The sequence below is a fragment of the Mobula birostris genome, chromosome 1 (genome assembly GCF_030028105.1).
Source record: "Mobula birostris isolate sMobBir1 chromosome 1, sMobBir1.hap1, whole genome shotgun sequence".
In the NCBI taxonomy this organism is placed as follows: Eukaryota; Metazoa; Chordata; class Chondrichthyes; order Myliobatiformes; family Myliobatidae; genus Mobula; species Mobula birostris.
Genome location: NC_092370.1, coordinates 25,973,716 through 25,994,365, shown reverse-complemented (window position 1 = coordinate 25,994,365; position 20,650 = coordinate 25,973,716). Strand labels below are relative to the sequence as shown.

Sequence of the window (20,650 nt, the reverse complement as noted above, 5' to 3'; positions counted from 1 at the left end):
AACACAAAACTTAATTCATTATTGGCCTTTCCTTGGCAGGCTAGTAGTAGTTGTTAGAATTAACCTAAGTTCCTCTAGTCAAGAGAGTAGCAATCATTCACGGACACCCACTCCGCCACCCCCTTGTCTGTAACACAGAGATGAGATGCGCAAAGGGCATGTTTGGTTCAACTTTGATGATCAGTAACTATTTAAATGGTCTCTGGGTTCATGGTAGCAGTAACAGTAAACAATTTTTATTACAATTGCCAATTTCACATAACACACGTATGCCAAAACAAGCCCAATGCAAGCTTGACGACAACAAAACAAGGGAAAATCTGCAAATGCTGGACAGATAACACTTCATTTTGGTTTCTGGGCAGATTGCAGCCTTCCTGACACTATATTCAATTTCCAATTTTAGGTTACAGAGAGATACAGCATGGAATGAGGCCTGTTAAGACCACCCTCACCATCATCCACCCACTCTACATCAATCCTACACTGACCCCATTTAAAAAAAAATCTCCTCCACATTTCCATCAATGCTTCCCAGATTCTACTTCTTACTAAACAACTTACAGTGGCTATTTAACCTACCACAGTCTTTGGGATCGGGGAGGAAACTGGAACACCCAGAGGAAACCCTCACGGTCACAAGGAGGATATGCAAACTCCAAACAGAGAGCACTCCAAGGTAAGGGTTGATTCAAAGTACATTTATTATCAAAGTAGGTATGCAGTGTACAACCCTGAGATTCGTCTTCCCCACAGACAGCCATGAAACAAAGAAAACCTTGGAGACTATTCAAAGAAAAACATTAACCCCACCCAGCGCAAAAAAAAACAAATCGCACAAACAGCAACGAAAAATAACAAGCGATAAACACCGAATATAAAACACAAAATAAAAGGAGTCCAGGCATATTCAGTTCAGCCCAATCTTGTTTATCTGCAGGCCGCCCTGATTCAAAATTGGCTGAAATAGCAAAAAAAAAAGAGCGACCAGAAACCAGGGACACACCACAATGCAAACCAGAGTCCAATCCACAAACTGCACTGATCAATCCCTGCCCACAGTGCAGGACCCCGGCAGCATCAAGGGAGAAAGAGACCGCTTGAACACAGGGTCTCTCGTGCTGCAAGACCATGGCTCCCCCTGCCGCACCCATCAGTCACCTGAAGACAATCTGTGCTTTCTGCCTGTATCAGGATAATCTACATCAGTCCTCCAGCTGTGATCTTGACTCAGTTGTTCTTCTCTTGATTATTGCACCCTAATTTACTGTATTCTCTATTATTACTGCTTCTTTGTCCACTTTACATATTGTTGATAACAGGGGTGTGAGTGTTATCAATAAAACATAATCCTGTTCTCAGCAATACAAAACATGGATAAAGAAGATCACCAGCCTTCAATTGCCCCTTAACCCATTTCACCTGGCCTCACTCAACCACAGACATTCCTTTTATCCCCTCCATTCCTCCTGCCATCTTCTCTATAATTATCAGTGCAGATCAAAGTTCTTGGACTTGAAATGTTAATTTGGTCAGATCCCAACTGACCCCATGAATATTTCCAACATTTTGTGTTTATTTCATTTCCATGTCTTTGGATGTTTGATTTTCATTACCGACCCCCAACGAATTTGAATTTGGATATAGAATGAAGGGGGAGAACTATGAGTGTGCTGAGAAAGTCACGTTTAGAGGTAAAAATGGCAATGACCAATGCACCAGCAATATATGAGTTTTAGACAAGGTATTGTCACTCTTTATGAAAATGTCACATCACTAAGTATTTACACAAAGCTGAGGAAAGTTAATAGGTTACAAGTTATAACCCAAATGATTAATTACTATTGATAGAATTACACAAACTAGAATAGGACAGGGAGTCTCTCAAGTCATTCTACTCAATTAAAGTGATCTGTGCCACAATTCTATTTGTGTGTTTTTGCAGAGAAAGGCTGAAGAAAATATTCACAGCTACACAGCTTTTAAATGTTGCAGACTTTGTTGCATTTAGATATTGTAAATCTCTCATGCTCAGCAGCAAGATTCCTTACATTATATCAAACTGCTCTCAACCAAACAGTAAGAACGTTCAACTTAAAGTATGAAATAGATTATGAGCTGTTCGATTACCGCCTACTCTGTAATCCTGCTCTTCCTCAAGACTATATTTGGATACTGACTAATTACTTGATTTTCTTTCAGGAGCTTGCCTGAGGTAACTGGTAATATTCTATTCAAACCCAAACTGAACTAAACCCATATTTCCTCCATCACCAATACACCACATGGCACACATTACATAAATGCAATTTTCCATTTCTTGTCACAAAAAAATAACTTAGAAGCTTATATTGTGTTGGACTCCAGTTTCTTCCCACCTCCCAAAAACATGCTGGCCGACAGGACAATTGGATACTGTAAACTGCTCCAAGTGTAGTAAAGAGGATGTGGCCAGGACTCAAGGGAGTGGGTTATGGGGAGAGGTTCAGCTGGACAGAACTTTATTCCTCGGAGTATAGGAGACTGAGGGAAGATCTTCCAGAGGGGTACACAATTCCTTTCTTTCTTTATTTATCGAGATAGAGCAAGGAACAGGGTCTCTGAGCCACGCCATCTAGTAATCCCCCGATTTAATCTGAGCCTAATCATGGGACAATTTACAAGTTCAATTAACCTACCAACCGGTATGTATTTGGACTGCGGGAGGAAACCGGAGCACCCGGAGGAAATCCACACAGTCACTGGGAGAACGTACAAACTCCTTACAGCCAGCGGCAGGAATGATGAGGGATGTCGGAAGTGAGAATGCAGGGAGTCTTTTCTCATGGTCGGGCAACCAAAAGTTTGAGGGTACAGGTTTAGGGTGAGTGGGGTTAAGATTTAATAGGGGCCTGAGGGGCAATGTTTTCCACCAAGAGAATGGTTCACATATGGAACAAACTGCCAGAGGCAGGCGTAATAACAGGATTTTAGACATTCAGAGCGGTACATGGATAGGAAAGGTTCAGAGTAGGGGCTCCCAACCTTGACGGTATTCGTCCATGGCATAAAAAAGGTTCGGAACTCCTGGTTTAGAGGGATCTTGAAGATATTCTCCATTCATCTTCAAGGACCATCACCATCTGGGATGTGCCCTCTTTTTGTTATTTCCATAGGGGAGGAGGGACAGGAGCTGAAGACACTTAATATCTTAGGAACAGCTTCTTCCCTTCCACCACCAGATTTCATACTCGACCAGGAAACCATGAACACCACCTCAGTATTTCTCCTTTGTCCTCTTTTTTATTGTTGTAACTTACAGCAGTGTTTTTATGGTTTGCACTGTACTGCTGTTGCAAAACAACACATTTCACACCGTATGTCAGTAATAATAACCCGATTCTGATTCTAGATATGGGCCAAACATGAGCAATTCCAGCTTAGACGGTCATCTTAATCAGCATGGACAAGCTGGGCCAAAGGGCCTGGTTTTGTACTGTTTGACTCCATGCCATTGCTAAGCTAACTTCATTAATATTTGCATTCACACCTAGCTTAGCTTTCTTCCACAATCCCCAAATCTCTCTAACCAAAATCCTGATTCATAATTTTTCTCACCTCAAACTCAACTACTCCAATGTTTCTTTAAGAGTCTTTCAGTGCCTACCCTTCATATTCCTAACTTGTTCAACAACACTTGTTCAACATTTTGTGGGCTTTCCTGTATTCAGTCCCATTTGGATAATATCACCACCCTAACTGGTTGACACTTCATATATTGGCCTCTAGATACACCTCCATTCCCATAATTATTGTGGACTCTATTTGTTTTTTTACATAGGTCATGTCATACATTAGAATACATATATGAAGTCCGATTATTGACTTCAGGAGAGGGAAACCATAGGTCTATGAGCCAGTCCTCATCAGAGGATCAGAGGCAGACAGAGTTAGCAACTTTAAATTCCTAGGTGTTACTATTTCAGAGGACCTGTCCTGGGCCAAGCATGCAAGTGCAATTGCGAAGATAGCACGGCAGCACCTCTCCTGCCTTAGGAGCTTATGAAGATTCAGCATGACATCTAAAACTTTGACAAACTTTGGTAGATGTGTAGTGGAGAGTATACTGAGGATTTGGCCCAGTACATCACGGGTGAAGCCCTCCCAAACGTTGAGGTACACTTACACGAAATGTTATCGTAGGAAAGCAGTATCCATCATCAGAGATCCCACCAACCAGACCATGCTCTTTTCAAGCTGCTGGTATCAGGTAGAAGGTATAGGAGCCTCAGATTCAAGAACAGTTACTACCCCTCAACCATCAGGCTCTTGAATAGAAGGGGATAACTACACTCAACTTCATTTGTCCTATCATTGGAATGTTCCCATAACCAATGAACTTACTTTCAAGGGCTCTTCATCTCATGTTCTTGTTATTTATTGCTATTTATTTATATTTGCATATTGACCCCCAGTTTGATGTCTTCTGTACTCTGGTTGGTCTTTCATTGATCCTGTTATGTTATTATTCTATAGATTTACTGAGTGTGTCCACAAGAAAATGAATCTCAGGGTTGTATATGCGTGACATATATGTACTTTGATAATAAAATTTACTTTGAACTATTGGCACTTCTATTTTTGTTTGACTGTCCAAAACTCCATCTCCACCATAACCTAGTGTCTATAGTTTTATTTCTTTAAATTTAAATGTTGACTTAAAACTTTTCCCCAGTCAACCCTAAAATGTGATTAGGCGTTATCTAAATATCCAACTGGAACTGCTCTGTCTGCACAAATACAAGTTTGTTGTACAGTATAATAAATGCAAGCTCTGCTAACATAAAAATTGCTCAACATGCATTTGACAGTTCTAGTTTAATTTAGCAGCAATATAACATGTTAAATGTTTTAAAACATTCAATTTAAAAATAACAAATGCCCTTAGCATTCATGAATTGATTCCCTTAGTATTGTTTAAGGGTCTACGTTTCATTCATTAAATACACAAATATAATTAAGCAAAATAATACAAAAATGCCATGAACTCATTTTACCATTTAAACCAATATTTGCACACTAACCAAATTTGAAAACAATCAAATAACGCACCAAGTAAAAATTCCACTTGCGATTGCAACTCGATTTCCTTACCTCCATCTAAGCTACGTGACATGGTGTATCGCTTGCTGGAAGAACGCTCAAAATACGGTGCTGGGCGATCTATAAGGGAGCTCGCTCTTCGAGTCTGGGCTTGTGTTCTTCCACTGTAACGGAACTTTGACCCCAGAGTGAGGAATTTTTTTGGAGGTGGCTCAGGTGAAACTAATCTGCAACGAAATCATTAGTCTGCATGAGAAGTAGCAAATCTTGTGAATGTGATCATTTAAAAAAATATTCCTCAGCAAGATTTTTCACATTTATGGTGACACGTGAAGGCTGAAAATGAACGATAATCCCACAATCTATTGTTGGAACTTACATAGCATCACAAATCGTGGTAAAGACAAGTTCTGATATTTTGGGGGAAGGAGCAGGTAAGTCCATCTAGCTATAAAATTGAAAAGACAAAGGTTGCAATAACCGTACTGAGCTTACACCAGGTTTCTTTAATGGGTTTTTCAGGGTCTATGCTCCATAAATCTAACTGAACTGCAGAGCAAGCAAGCAGCACCAAATGACCTGGTCCTGCTGTGACTTTTGTTTCCAAAGGTCCAATCTGCTTGCTCAGATGAACAAAACTCAAAAATGGCAACTCCATTCAAGAAGCAACTTAGTTATTAATGTACTTAAGATATTAATTCTTTAAAGCCTTCCGTAAAATGCGTATTCCTCTTCACATCCTGATATCTTCTCCAATTCCAATAAGTACATGCTTTGAAAGTAAGACCTTGAGATAGTTCGGGCTAAGAAGCTCATTGTGGAACAAGTTGTTGTTAAATACTAAGGTTGAGGCACATTAACACAAAATATTACCAAAAGATTGAGGCCATCAGTATTTAGTGCTCTTGGATGGAACCAATAGTGATTAGCACTGTGTTTTTGGATGTATTTTTATTTGTCATCCAGGCGTAGACAGAAAGTTCCCGAGTTAACTTGGAAATCTACGCTATTTGTTTCTAGTATTCATAAGTTCCTTAAGGTTGTCATAGCTGGGGGGTGGGTAGTGGGGATAAGCTCCCACTACCTATTGTGATGAGAATACACATAAATTAAGATGTTTGCTGGCCTGGGCTAGCATCAGTGGCATCAGCAGTTGGTCTGCCACCTGTCCTCAGGGGAAGGAGAGATAAGGAACAATGAAGCAGCATCTGGAGATGTGTAATGAAGGGACGGGAGAGAGAGCTGTCTGGAGCGGCTCCCCCTTTGAACCCTGAACTGTTTGAAGTGATGGACAGGCAGCAGGGGGATAAAAAGGGACAGGTTCGCTAAGGCAGGACACACACGACACCCGAGGTAACGAGACCCTGGAAGCGATGCGCCTCTCACGAGTTGGTGGGAAGCTCTTGGACGGCTGATTGGGGGATCAGCCTTAAACGCACAGGGTGGAAAGGTACGATCAGCAGGAACTCGGTGCGTGTCCGCCCTTGCTTGGGTGCCGGGTTCACTGCAGAGGATCGACCGCATCTGGAAGAGGGGTCACAGTCGGTGACCTCAGGTGACATCACAAAGGACCCGCCCGAAAGCTGCTTGTGAGCAATATCGCCGGTCTGTGAGTGGAAGCCGTTCTGAATGATCAGTCGTTCTCGTTCTCTCTCTCCCTCCCCCCACGTTGTCCATCGCCATGGCAACGATTACTGTGAACTGAACTAAATTGGACTGAACTTTGTGTCACTTTGAAATTGGTCATTTACCCCTAGACAACGATAGAGCTTGATTGATCCTGTTATCTTAATTCTGTGCACGTGTGTTTATCATTGCTGAACTGTTGCATTTATTATCCTTTCGATTACTGTGTTGCTTGTTTCTTTAATAAAACTTTTTTAGTTCTAGTAATCCAGACTCCAACTGAGTGATCCATTTCTGCTGGTTTGGCAACCCAGTTACGGGGTACGTAACATAAGTGGGGGCTCGTCCGGGATTTTGAACGCTAAATTTGGGACGGAGTAAATTGATTGGGTTAAAATTCCCGAAAGAAAGAAAAGACAAACAGCAGAAATGGAGGCTGAGGAATTTATAAAGGCACTGACCTTGGAGGCATTAGAGGATGCCAGGAAATCGGAATTGGTAGCTGTGGCCAAACGATTGAATCTTGCTAAGGGGAAGTCGACAATGAGGTGAGAGGAGATACACAGAGCTATTGTAGAGCATTATGTATCTAAAGGTGTGTTTCCCCAAGGCGAGCTGGGGGTGGTGTCTATTGAAAAACCTGCTGGAGACGTGGTACAGGTGCAGCTTGAAAAACTGAGACTCGAGCACGAGTTCCGGGTATGACAGTTGGAGCAAGAAGAGAAGGAGAGACAGGTAGAAAGGCAAGAGAGAGAGAGAGACAGTTGGAGAGAGAAGAGAAAGAGAGAGAGAGACAGTTGGAGAGAGAAGAGAAAGAGAGAGACAAACAGTTGGAGAAAGAGGAGAAACAGAGGGAAAGGGAATTCGAATTGGAGAAGTTAAGGTTAAGAGCAGAGCAGGGGCTCGTGCCGAACCAAGGTGGAGGGTTCCGGGCGACCCAGGAGGTTAGGCTGGTCCCCCCATTTGACAATACCGACGTGGATCGGTACTTCCTCCATTTCGAAAAAGTGGCTATAAGTCAGGACTGGCCAAGGGATAAGTGGGTTGTTTTACTTCAGAGTGTACTGAAAGGGAAAGCCCAAGAAGCTTACTCCGCTTTGTCCGTGGAAGATGCCCAAAGGTATGAGGTGGTGAAAGAGGCCATCCTCAGGATTTATGAGTTGGTCCCGGAGGCATACCGGCAGAGGTTCCGGAATGCGAGGAAGCAGTGGGACCGCACGTATTTGGAGTTTGCCCGTGAGATGCAGACATATTGTGAGCGTTGGTGCGCCTCAAAGGGGGTAGAGGGGGATTATGACAGACTGCTACAGCTGATCCTGATTGAGCAGTTTAAAGGTTGTGTCCCTGAGGGTATGAAACCCTACCTCGATGAGAAAGAGGCAGCCACGTTAGCCGCAACTGCTAAGTTAGCAGATGAGTATGCGTTGACGCATAAAATGAAGTTTGCCCCGAGTAAAGGCTACCAGAAGGGTAGTCAGGACGGCGGGGAGAGTCCGCCGGAAAAGTCAGAAAGTAAGCCGGAGACTAGTGAGAAGGATAAGGTAGACCATGAGCAGTCTGGTAGGAAGTCTCCTGGGGTCGTCTGTTATAATTGTGGGAAAGTCGGACACTTTGCGTCCAGGTGCTTTGCCCCAAAGAAGGAGACAGGAAAAGGAAAAACGGCAATTTTGACTGGCTGTATCGAGCTGTTAAGCGAACCGCTAGGGAAGGACAGGTCTGCCAAAGTTCAGGAAGGGCGCGAGAGGTTTATCTCGGCCAGATTGGTGTCAGTGAAGGAGGGGTTAAATCCAGTTCCAGTGCGGGTCTGGAGAGACACGGAGCGTGTCAGTCACTAATACTGAAGAGTGTATTAGAGTTTAGCTCAGAGACCCAGACTGGGGAGGTAGAGGTCAAAGGTGTTGGGGAAGGGACAGAGTCAGTCCCTTTGCACCAGATACACTTACAAAGCAACCTGGTCTCTGGACTAGTCACGATCGGGGTGAGGTCCGAATTACCGATGAAAGGCGTGGAAGTCTTGCTCGGTAATGACGTCGCCGGGGGAATCATGTTCCCAGTCGTGAGATTGACAGGTCGGCCTGCCAGCATTGAGGCCTCGCCCATGGACTCACAGGTTCATCATGGGGCTGCGGTAGTGAATTTAGCTGAAACGTTTCTGCCAACCTTGTACGAGATGGGGGTAGAAAATGAAAAGAAGGAGTGTGGTGAGACAAGAGGTAGTGAGGGAGCTGGGACAGACGTAGCAGTAGCCAGGAAAGAATTTGTGCCGACACGGGAGCGAGACGAGGGGCTGATGGTTTTGGCAGACACAGCTCTCGCTGACACAGCCTTAACAAGGGAACTAGTAGGCTATTGTGTGGAGGAGGAAGTGCTAAGGAAGAAAGGGAAATCAAGTACCGTGCCCGCAGATGAGGAATGGGGGGTGGTGCAAAAGGGTTATGGGGATGAGGTTTTTAACATGGCCCACGAGGTACCCCCCGGTGGACATTTTGCAGTACTGGAGGAAACAGTTGGTGGAATCATGAAAGAGGTTTACCGGCTGCCCAGGGGGAAGAATGTTATTGATCATGACCGACGCGAACTGAGACGGTCACTGGCTTTTGATATGCTAACAAACCTAGTCGGTGTTAGCGTGGAAATCAATGAAGCTAGTGGCCCCCTGATAAGAGAAAAAAACCATTTTGAAAAGATTAGTATGGGATCGATCAGATGGGAGAAGGCTATTGTTTTGGCCAGGTCTACTGATAAGGTCTCTCCCTTAATCCCCGAACAAAGCGACTCTTTAGAAGTAATTAAACGACTCGCACCCGTGTGTTTGATTGTCCCGAGGCGATGCAAAGAACTGGGACGTTGGGTGATGTCTGTTACAATAGGCCAGCCTAGTAAACAACATCCATATATAATGAGTAATTCAGTGACTAAAGGGCTGATGAACACAGAGGTGTGTATTGGCAATTTAATACGGCTGTCTGAAGCCAGCTTGATAGTGAACCTTGAAAAAAATGAGTTCGGCCATGCGAAGGTCACTTACCTGGGAATTGTGGTGACACAGGGGCAGCTGGCAGCGATGCAAGCTACAGTGCAGGCTATCGCTGACCTCCCAACCCCGACAGACAAGAGGGCCCTCAGAAGGCTCTTGGAGATGGTGGGGTACTGTAGGAAGTTTTGCAATAACTCTGCGGTCACTACCCCTCCCCCTCCTACTAAGCCCTTGCGAGAGAAAACTGAGTCGGAATGGGACGACCCTTGTTATTGTGGTCCGGGACAAAACCAAATGAGAGGTTACTGATCGCAATTCATCAGTGTTTTTGGCCACTATGAAGTTTGCTGAGTTGGAGCCTGGTCTAAGGGATTATTAATAACACATACAAAAGGAACAGAAAATGTGATGACTGTCTGTCAAGGTGTTGACAACTTCAAATTCTCTGTATTAGCCAAATAGCTGATAAAGATGTATATTTGTGTGTATCAAATAATGTACTCATGTTTGTAATTTTTACCCCAGTAAAAATCCTTAAAGGGGGGAAGTGTGATGAGAGTACACATAAATTAAGATGTTTGCTGGCCTGGGCTAGCATCAGTGGCATCAGCAGTTGGTCTGCCACCAGTCCTCAGGAGAGGGAGAGATAAAGGAACAATGAAGCAGCATTTGGAGATGTGTAATGAAGGGACGGGAGAGAGAGCTGTCTGCAGCAGCTCCCCCTTTGAACCCTGAACTGTTTGAAGTGATGGACAGGCGATACCCCCAGCAGGGGGATAAAAAGGGACAGGTTCGCTAAGGCAGGACACACACGACACTCGAGGTAACGAGACCCTGGAAGCGATGCGCCTCTCACGAGTCGGTGGGAAGCTCTTGGACAGCTGATCGGGGGATCAGCCTTAAACGCACAGGGTGGAAAGGTACGATCAGCGGGAACCCGGTGCGTGTCCGCCCTTGCTTGGGTGCCGGGTTCACTGCAGAGGATCGACCGCATCTGGAGGAGGGGTCACAGTCAGTGACCTCAGGTGACATCACAAAGGACTCGCCCGAAAGCTGCTTGTGAGCAATATCGCCGGTCTGTGAGTGGAAGCCGTTTCTGAATGATCAGTCATTCTCGTTCTCTCTCTCCTTCCCCCCACACTGTCCATCGCCATGGCAACGATTACTGCGAACTGAACTAAATTGGACTGAACTTTGTGTCACTTTGAAATTGGTCATTTACCCCTAGACAACGATAGAGTTTGATTGATGCTGTTATCTTAATTCTGTGTACATGTGTGTTTATCATTGCTGAACTGTTGCATTTATTATCCTTTCGATTACTGTGTTGCTTGTTTCTTTAATAAAACTTTCTTAGTTCTAGTAATCCAGACTCCAACTGAGTGATCCATTTCTGCTGGTTTGGCAACCCAGTTACGGGATATGTACCACTATTAAATGCTCCAAGTGACGTGTGTCTCAAATAGCCTCTGGCAACCAGTTCCAGCTCCTGGCTGGCCTTCATGTGTAGCTCAGCTGCTAAGACTGGTGGAACCATTCCTACTGACAGGAGAAAGGGCAAAGGTGGGTTACTAGTGCCTAAAACCAGCCGCTTCGGGCATTTAGGCTCGTCAGCAATGGTTAGCAGCTAGGAGAAGAAAAACTCTGATCTCAAACCTCCACTACCTTGCGGCTATACCCACTCATCGGGAAGGCTTTGGGAGTAAAGCCAGCGGAAAAATCCAGAGCTGAATTCCCTAAGGCAGTCCTTCATTGAGTTCAATGCTGACTGGCAACTCCTGCGACATTGCTGATACCGAACTGTATCGGTCACCGCCCTTCCTTTGGGTTCATCAGCTGCGTGGGTGGGTGGGGATGGGGTGCCCTGCTACACGGGCATCAGCTTGTTCTCCATATCATACTGCCCTGGCTTGTGTGCTGGTTTGTGCATCACGTAGACAGCTGGCATGCAGCATCCATGGTCAACCTCAACCAATAGAGGGCCTCATACGTCAAAAGATAACTCTTGAATTCATGATCTCCCAACCACCTCATGACCCTTGGACCACATTTGTCCACCTGTGTAGCTAGCACTTTCTTTGTAACTGCATTCTGTTTTCTTTTTTCAAACCTCCCTTGATATTATTGTGTATGGCATGATCAGAATGGCACAACGCTTTTCACTGTAACTCCGTATCTGTGACAATAATAAACTAATACTAATCAGTGTTACGTATCCACCAGATCAGGGGTTCCCAACCTGGGGTCCGTGGATTTCTTGGTTAATGATAGGGGTCCATGGCATAAAAACGGTTGTGAACCCCTGCACTCGATCAACCTTGATGTTGTGACATTACCCTTCTTCTACTGTCAGTGTCACTATTCACACCAGACTTGAAAAAGCAAATTGTAATGCATTTTTTTTCCTCCAAGAACTGTGTGTGCACTTACGCTCAGTGGCTGCTTTATCAAGTACACCTATATACACGCTTATTAATGCAAATAGCTAATCAGCCAATCATGCGGCAGCAATTCAACACATAAAAAAACATGTAGACATGGTCAAGAGCTTCATTTGTTGTTCAGACCAAACATCAGAATGGAAAAGAAATGTGATCCAAGTGACTTTGTCCGTGGAATGATTGTTGGTGCCAGACGGGCTGGTTTGAGTATCTCAGAAACTGCTGATCTGGGAATTTTTATGCACAGATGTCTCTGGAGTTTACAGAGAACTGTGCAAAAATCAGAAGACATCTAGTGAATGGCAGTTTTGTGTGTGAAAAGATATTGTTAATGAGAGAGGTCAGAGGAGAATGGCCAGTCTGGTTCAAGCTGACAGGAAAGCGACAATAACCCCAATAACCACACGTTGCAACAGTGGTGTGCAGAGGAGCATCCCTGAATACACCACATATCAAACCTCGAAGTAGGTGGGCTGCAGCAGCAGTAAACCATGAGCGTACACTCAATGGTCACTTTATTAAGTATCTAATCAAGTGGCCACTCAGTGTTTGCTGGAGCAGGAATAGAACCTGAGTTAAGGTAATCCATTTCAGGCCTCTGACACATTCACAATAATCAAATACATGAGGTGTTTGATAATTTATTGCTGCATCCTTTGTTAACACGCTGATCAACTTCTGCACATATGACAGTACTGGATTATGTTTAATGTATCCCAATCCAGAATTTTTTTGGTCCAGCTGTTTCAAATTTGCTTCTTTCAATAGCAGTGTAAAGTAAGTTCAGGTAGAATAATCTAAAATAACAGAGCTATTTCCTGTATGTCTTAGTAATTCAAAGGCTATTGTGATCTGATACTGTATTGTGGTTTTGGTCATAAGCACATTTAGGGATAATGTCAGATCCAACTCATGTCCTATTGCTGTGTTACAGAATTCTAGGAAATTAGAACAACTTGACTGAAGTCATTTTCACATGGTGAAATTCACGTGAAAAACTTGAAGTAATACCTACCTGAAGAATGTATGATGCTCAATGCACACTTTCCACAATCTCTTGGCTGCTTTGTGGTTTGGAAGTTTAAATCCAATAGTGCTCTCAAACTGTTCGTGCTAAGAGGGAAAAACAACATCTCAAACTTTGGGAAAATTGATAAAACTACCATACACAGCAAGTCAGTGCAGTCTTCACAACATTAACCATTTACTTGCACACACTTACTCATATGGTTCATTATAACGTCTTCCACATTTGCTCCCAGGTTGTTTCAATATTTCAGTTATCTACACATCTACTTTAATGCTTTCTATTTATCTTCCACCTGTGCCACCCAAGGCTTGGAGAGATGCCTATACATGTGAAAGCTTTGGGTCTGACATACTCGAATTACTGACCTTGGAGTTCAGAACCAGAATTAGGTTTAATATCACTGGCATATGTCGTGAAATTTGTCGTTCAGTGGCAGCAGTGCAGTGCAGTACATAATAGTATAAACTATAAATTACAGTAAGTATATATAAAATATAAATTAAATAAGTAGCGCATAAAGAGAGGTGGATAACTGAGATAGTGTTCATAGGTTTGTTGTCCATTTAGAAATCTGATTGTGGAGGGGGAAAAGCAGTTCCTGAAACTTTGAGTGTGTTCATTCAGGCTTCTGCACCTCCTCCTCGACGGTAGCAATGGGAAGAAGACATGTCCTGGGTGATCAGGGTCCTCAATGATGGATGCTGCCTTTTTGAGGCATCACCTTTTGAAGGTGGCCTGGATGCTGGAGAGGCTGGTGCCCACGATGGAGCTGGCAGAGTTTACTACTTTCCGCAGCTTTTCCGATTCTGTGCACCGACCCCCCCCCCACCCCGCCATACCAGATGGTGATGAAATAAGTTAGAATGCTCACCACAGTACATCTGTAGAAATTTGTGAGTGTCTTTGGTGACATCCCAATTCTCCTCAAACTCCTAATGAAATATAGCTGCTATCGTGCCTTCTTTGTAACTGCACAAAAAGACTATAAGGTCATAAGACACAGCAGAATTAGGCCACCTGGCCCTCAGAGTCTGCTCCACCATTTGATCATGGCTGAATTACTTTCCCACTCAACTCCATTCTCCTGCCTTCTCCAGGTAAGCTTTGATATCCTTGCTAATCAAGAACCTATCAACCTTCACTTTAAATATACTGCCGTGGCGGCAATCTGTAGCATTGAATTCCATAGATTCACCGCCCTCTGGCCAAAGAAGTTTCTCCACAGTATGTTCCAAAGGGATGTCCTTCTATACTGAGGCTGTGACCCCTCGTCCAAGACTCTCCCATTATTGGAAACATCCTCCCCACCTCCACTCTATCTAGGGCTTTCAATATTCGATACAAATTTGGTGCCCATTCGTTCCGTTGGATAAGTCAAACAAGCAGGAAGTCAGTTTTCAAGGCAACAGGCACCGCAGCCTTCCTTGACAATACCTGCCTTCAAAAGCCTAGCAGACCTGTACCATACATGGAATGCTCTGGATTCACAAACAAACAGAAAATGCATGATTCCTTACACACTTGGTTTTGAGTCAAAAAGTGATAATGAAATTCAACTTCTTGTTAATCCACTCATGAGCAAAGCTGTTGGCAACAGAAAATATTTCTCTTTTTTCCTTCCCTTAACTGCACAGGATAGGAAAAAGCAGTACTATTTTAGGAAAGCATTTGTTAAGGACAGATAAGGGACTTAGCAGTACAGTGGCAGTGACATGACAACTACTTCAATCATTTCAAGTGTGTTCCAGCTCTATCTACATACTTTGTCATGCAAACACTAATTCCAAAATGTAGAAACTACTTGATAATATGCATAACCATTTCTTGATACTTATTGCTCATTTATTATTATTTTTTCCGTATGTTAGTCTCCCCTTTCGCTGTGATACAGGTAACATCTCCCTGTCCATTGTTAGTGAGAGAGAGAGTCTGTGGCATGTCAAACTGTTGGGCAAGCTTTAGTTTTTGTTGACTGCAGGTCATGGTCTCTCTTTGGGGTTTGCTGTTGCTTGGCTGGTGGTGGGCTTTGACGCTTTCTGCTGAAATAGGTGGAGGGGGAGGTTGATGCTTTGGCTGCAGCTTGTGCTTGGGAGGAGGCTTTGGGGTTCAACTGGTTTCCTGTTGTTCATTCTTTGGGGTACTCTTCTGTTTTTCACGGATGTCTATGAAGAGTAAGATTTTCAGGTTGTATACTGTAAACATTCACTGATATTAAAATGGAACGATTTGAACCATTTTTGTATTTGCACGTTGGTTGAACACCTACTAATTCGATTATGGTTAATATTCAGTTATGGATTTATTGAGTATGCCTGCAAGAAAATGAAACTCAGGGTTGCATATGACGGCGTAGGCAAATTAATTATAGCAAGTGGACGATTACAGAAAAATTTTTGTGAAAACAAGATAATTCAAATAGTGCATTACAGGCCATAGGAACACAAACAACAGTAAAATATTTAATCCAAAAGTACATCGAAGAGCTTGGTTTGTACTATCCTACTCTGTTCTGCATTGTTGTTGGTAGAAAACAAAAAACACTCATTGAAAGTGAGCTAGTAATTTTGATTTACTGCCCAAATAAATTCTTTCTCAAGCAGCTTTATCAGCTGAAATTCTGATGGATTTGGAATAAAGTTAGGGATTTCCAAGAAAAAGCGAGATTTTATTTAGTCAAATAGCCCTCTTCAGTATTTTATCTTGGATTTATATTTGTTTATAAAACAATAAGACGAAAATTGGGTAATATATTTGAAATGTAGTTTTCACTGACAACATGTAATACAGATCCTCACCATTTTCTGCAATTAAGATTACTTTATGTACGAAATTTCTAAATATTTGCAGAGTTGCACAAATTTGAAATTGATACAAATTCATCTAACTTGGCATTAACTATCTATGACAGGATAATGTTGACTCATTGTGATTTTGTCTGCACTGCAGAGATGAATAAATTACTAATCAAAATATAAAATTAAAAATAGAGTGCAGGGCTGTTCATTGCACCAGAAAGGCATCTGTCAATCATCATACCGTACTGAAATAAAAATGTAATGACATCAGGTTTGAAAATGCAACATGTAAGGCTGGCATGCAGCTACTCAAAATACAAACAAAAGAGGTGGCATCAATCCAAAATGACCGGCAGCGAACAGCACTTTACTGATCTATTCCAAATGTACTTTTGCCGGCTGAATTGTGTTGCCCTTTAGCCAGAATTGGAATGTCTTTCGTAAACAAGCTCTCAAAAACCCTTCATTCAAACTTTCATTCATTCCTGGTTGCCTTATTATGGGAATAATGTCATTGTTTTATAGAGGGTGCAGAGGAGATTTAGCAAGATGCCCAAAGGCAAGAAAATCTGCGGATGCTGGAAATCCAAACAACACTCACAAAATACGGAAGGAACGCGCAGGCCAGGTAGCATCGATGGAAAAGAGTAAACGGTCGATGTTTTGGGCCAAGACCCTTTATCAGGACTGATGATGCTACCTGGATTAGAGAGCATGTCTTATTAAGATCAGTTGAGCGAGCTAGGGCTTTCCTCTTTGGAGTGAAGGAGGATGAGAGGTGATTTGATAGATGGTACAAGATGTTAAGCAGCAGCGATCGAGTGGATAGCCAGAGACTTTTTTCTAGGGCAGAAATGGCTAATACAAGGAGGCATAATTTTAAGGTGAGTGGAAGGAAGTATGGGAGGGATGTTCTTAATACAGAGAGTGGTGAGTGCATGGAATGTCATGCCGGGTGTGATGGTAAAGGCAGGGACATTTAAGAATTGCTTAGAAAAGCACATTGCTGATGAAAAAAAAGTGGTGGGCTACATAGGAGTGAAGGGTCAGATTGATTTTAAAGTACGTTATAAGGTCAGCACAACATTTTGGGCTGAAGGGCCTGTACTGTGCTGTAGTATTCTATGTTCTAGTGAAATATTATTAATAAATAGTAGAAGAGCACATCATGATTGAGATATCTTAAGGTCTACCTCTTGCATTTGGTAATAACAGACTCATTATCTTATTTATTTAAAAGAACACCTGAATTTCTCTTTTTAGCAGCAAGATAAGGCAGGCTCAGAACTTGCTTCACAATGCCCCAGAATCTGCTGACAGATGTGAGCTGCACATGTTCACTGCTGACCTACTAAAAGTTTCCACCAACATCCTGTGTCTCCCTCAGTGAGAACTTGCTCGAGGAAATTGCTCAGTAGCAGGGCCATCTGTGATATAAATAGCTCCACGTGGCAGGGGTAGAACAAACCACATCCACAATACAGGTGTAAATAGCACTGAAAATCTTTCAGCCACTTACACTATTATTATGGAAACTAAGCCGAACTGCTCACAAAATTCAAATACTTAAAATATTTCAATAAAATCAAAACAGTTAAAAAATTTAAACTACAAAACCAGAGCCCTGCAGCTATTTGTTCTTATAGAAAATAATGAACTCCCTGTGACAGACACAAGTCTGTAGCAGATTGTTCAACATCAGAGTGCAATTGAAGTAAGGCCAGGAATAGATGCCTGCAGGTTCATGACTTGTGTGGTATGGAAATCCCAAATTTCCTGGCAGAGGAGAAGCCTGCAGCTGGATACAGAGCTGCCAACATACTCTCACTGAATCCAGGCCACCTAATCTTGAACGTCCAACAATGAAGTTGCAAACTGGGCTTCTCTGCTTCCATTGTTATTTTTGTCGTACATCTTAAAATATGGAAATGTTTCAAACCGTGAATATCCCACTGGAGAAACCATTAAAATAGATCTCTTGGAACTTTGTGGAAATAATGCAAGCAAGCAAGATATTTTAAGTGCTCCTGATAGAGACAGCTACAGAAGTGTCTGATCAGTCTCTTGCAGAAAAGAGATTGTTAATCAACAATGTTAAGAATTACATAATTTTGTGTTTTGAGAATTATAATTCAATTTAATATAATGCTTATGTGTTATGGACTATTATTACATTGTTAACTAATGTGGTAATTAAAAGCAACTTCTAAACAACCACATGAACAGAAATTATTCTATTGCAATGAACAGAGGGGATGTCAGAGTGTTTATAGTGCATGGAACGCACGATCAGGGGTGGTGGTAGAGGCAGATCATTACAGACTTTTAAGAGACTCTGAGACAGGAACATGGATGAAAGAAAAATGGAGGGCAACCTGGGAGGGGAGGGTTCGATTTGTCTTGGAGTACAGTACCTATAAAAAGTATTTCCCTCCCTTTGGAAGTTTTCATGTTTTATTGTTTTACAACATTGAACCACAGTGGATTTAATCTGGCTTTTTTGACACTGATCAACAGAAAAAGATTTGTGTCAAAGTGAGAAAAGATCTCTACATAGTGATCTAAATTAATTACAGATATAAAACACAGAATAACTGATTGCATAAGTATTCACCCCCTTCAAGTCAGTACTTAGTAGATATACTTTTGGCAGCAATTACAGCCTTGAGTTTGTGTGGATAGGTCTCTATCGGCTCTGCACATCTGAGCACTGCAAAATTTCCCAATTATTCTTTACAAAACTGCTCTAGCTCTGTCAGATTGCATGGGGATCATGAGTGAACAGCCCTTTTCGAGTCCAACCACAAATTTTCAATTAGATTGAGGTCTGGATCCTGACTTGGCCACTCCAGGACATTAACTTTGTTATTTTTAAGCCATTTCTGTGTAGCTTTGGCTTTATGCTTGGGATCATTTTCTTGCTGGAAAACAATTCTTTTTCCAAGTCACAGTTCCCCTGTAGACTGCCTCAGGGTTTCCTGCAGGATTCTCCTGTATTTTGCTGCATTCATTTTATGCTCTACCTTCACAAGCCTTCCAGAGCCTGCTGCAGTGAAGCATCCCCACAGCACGATGGAGCCACCACCAGGCTTCGCGGTAGGGATGGTGTGTTTTTGATGATGTGCAGCGTGAGGCTTACACCAAATATAGCTTTAGTCGGATGGCCAAAAACCTCAATTTTGGTTTCATCAGACCATAGAACCTTCTTCCAGCTGACTTCAGAGTCTCCCACATGCCTTCTGGCAAACTCTAGCTGAGATTTCATGAGAGTTTTTTTTCCCCAACAATGGCTTTCTCTTTGCCACTCTCCCATAAAGTTGCAACTGGAGTAGCACCCAGGCATCAGTTGTTTATCCGCACTCTCTCCCATCTCAGCCACTGAAGCTTGTAACTCCTCCACAGTTGTCATAGGTCTTTTGGTGGCCTCCCTCACGAATCCCCTTCTTACACGGTCACCCAGTCTTTGAGGATGGCCTGCTCTGGGCAAATTTATAGCTGTGCCTTCTTTACAGTATATTCTTTTCATTTCTTGATAATTGACTTAACTGTAATCCAAGGCAGGGGTCCCCAACCTTTTTTGCACCACGGACCGGTTTAATATTGACAATATTCTTGTGGACCGACCGACCGGTTGGGGGGCGGTCTTCAAGTAGGGTTAAACTCACCTCAGCATGTCTTTTACAGTTAGAGTTGCCAACTTTCTCAAAATAAGGGACAAAAGTAGCAGTCAAATATGGGACACTTGGGTTTACCCCGAGAAAGACTACCATGACCATGAAGCCTTGTGTGGGCACCTGTGTGTGCATGCGCGTACGTGCCGATTCTTATCCCCCCACAAATCGGTTTTGGTTTAATCTTCCCGACTATACTGTACATATATTATTTCTACTTTATATAGGCTGTGTATTCATCATATCATTCCTGCTTTTACGATATGTTAGCGTTATTTTAGGTTTTATGTGTTATTTGGTATGATTTGCTAGGTTATTTTTTGGGTCTGGGAACGCTTAAAAAATTTTCCCATATAAATTAATGGTAATTGCTTCTTTGCTTTACACCATTTCGGCACGAAAGGCTTCATAGGAACGCCCTACCTTAGTGAGGGAAATACGGGACAAGGGCGGTCCCGTATGGGACAAACCAATTTAGCCCATTATACGGGATGTCCCGGCAAATACAGGACAGTTGGCAACCCTATGTTCAAGTTCAACAGTGCGTGACAGGGAATGAGGAAAGGTGAAGCTGACTCATATCGTTTCCTCACGGCCCGGTAGCACAGGCTCTGTGGTCCGGTGGTTGGGGACTGTTGCTCCAAGGAATATTCAGTGACTTGGAGATTTTCTGGTATCCATCTCCCAACTTGTACTTTTCAGAAACCTTTTTGTGGAGTTGCTTAGAGTGTTCTTTTGTCCTCATGGTGTAGTTTTTGTCAGGATACTGACTCACCAGCAGCTGGGCCTTCCAGATACAGATGTTTTTTATTATAATCAATTGAAACACCTTGACTGCAATGGTAATTATGTGGCTTCTAAAACCAATTGGTTACACCAGTAGTGATTTGGTGTGTCATATGAAGGGGGGTGAATAGTTATGCAATCAATTATTTTGTGTTTTATGTTTGTAATTAATTTAGATTACTTTGTAGAAATTGGTTTTCACTTTGACACGAAAAGTCTTTTTCTGTTGGTCACTGTCAAAA

General features: G+C 42.7%; 1 protein-coding gene across 6 annotated transcripts in view; it reads right to left on the bottom strand.

The window, feature by feature from the left end:
- Positions 1 to 20,650, bottom strand: part of LOC140195118 (band 4.1-like protein 3) — a 194,225-nt gene that overhangs the window by 67,165 nt on the left and 106,410 nt on the right. For all 6 annotated transcript variants that reach the window (XM_072252946.1, XM_072252897.1, XM_072252907.1 and 3 more), the window contains exons 10-11: positions 13,142 to 13,239; positions 5,134 to 5,309 (exon numbers count right to left, since the gene is read on the bottom strand). In XM_072252946.1, the coding sequence (XP_072109047.1) occupies positions 5,134 to 5,309; positions 13,142 to 13,239 (274 nt within the window). The remainder of the gene's footprint in view (positions 1 to 5,133; positions 5,310 to 13,141; positions 13,240 to 20,650) is intronic.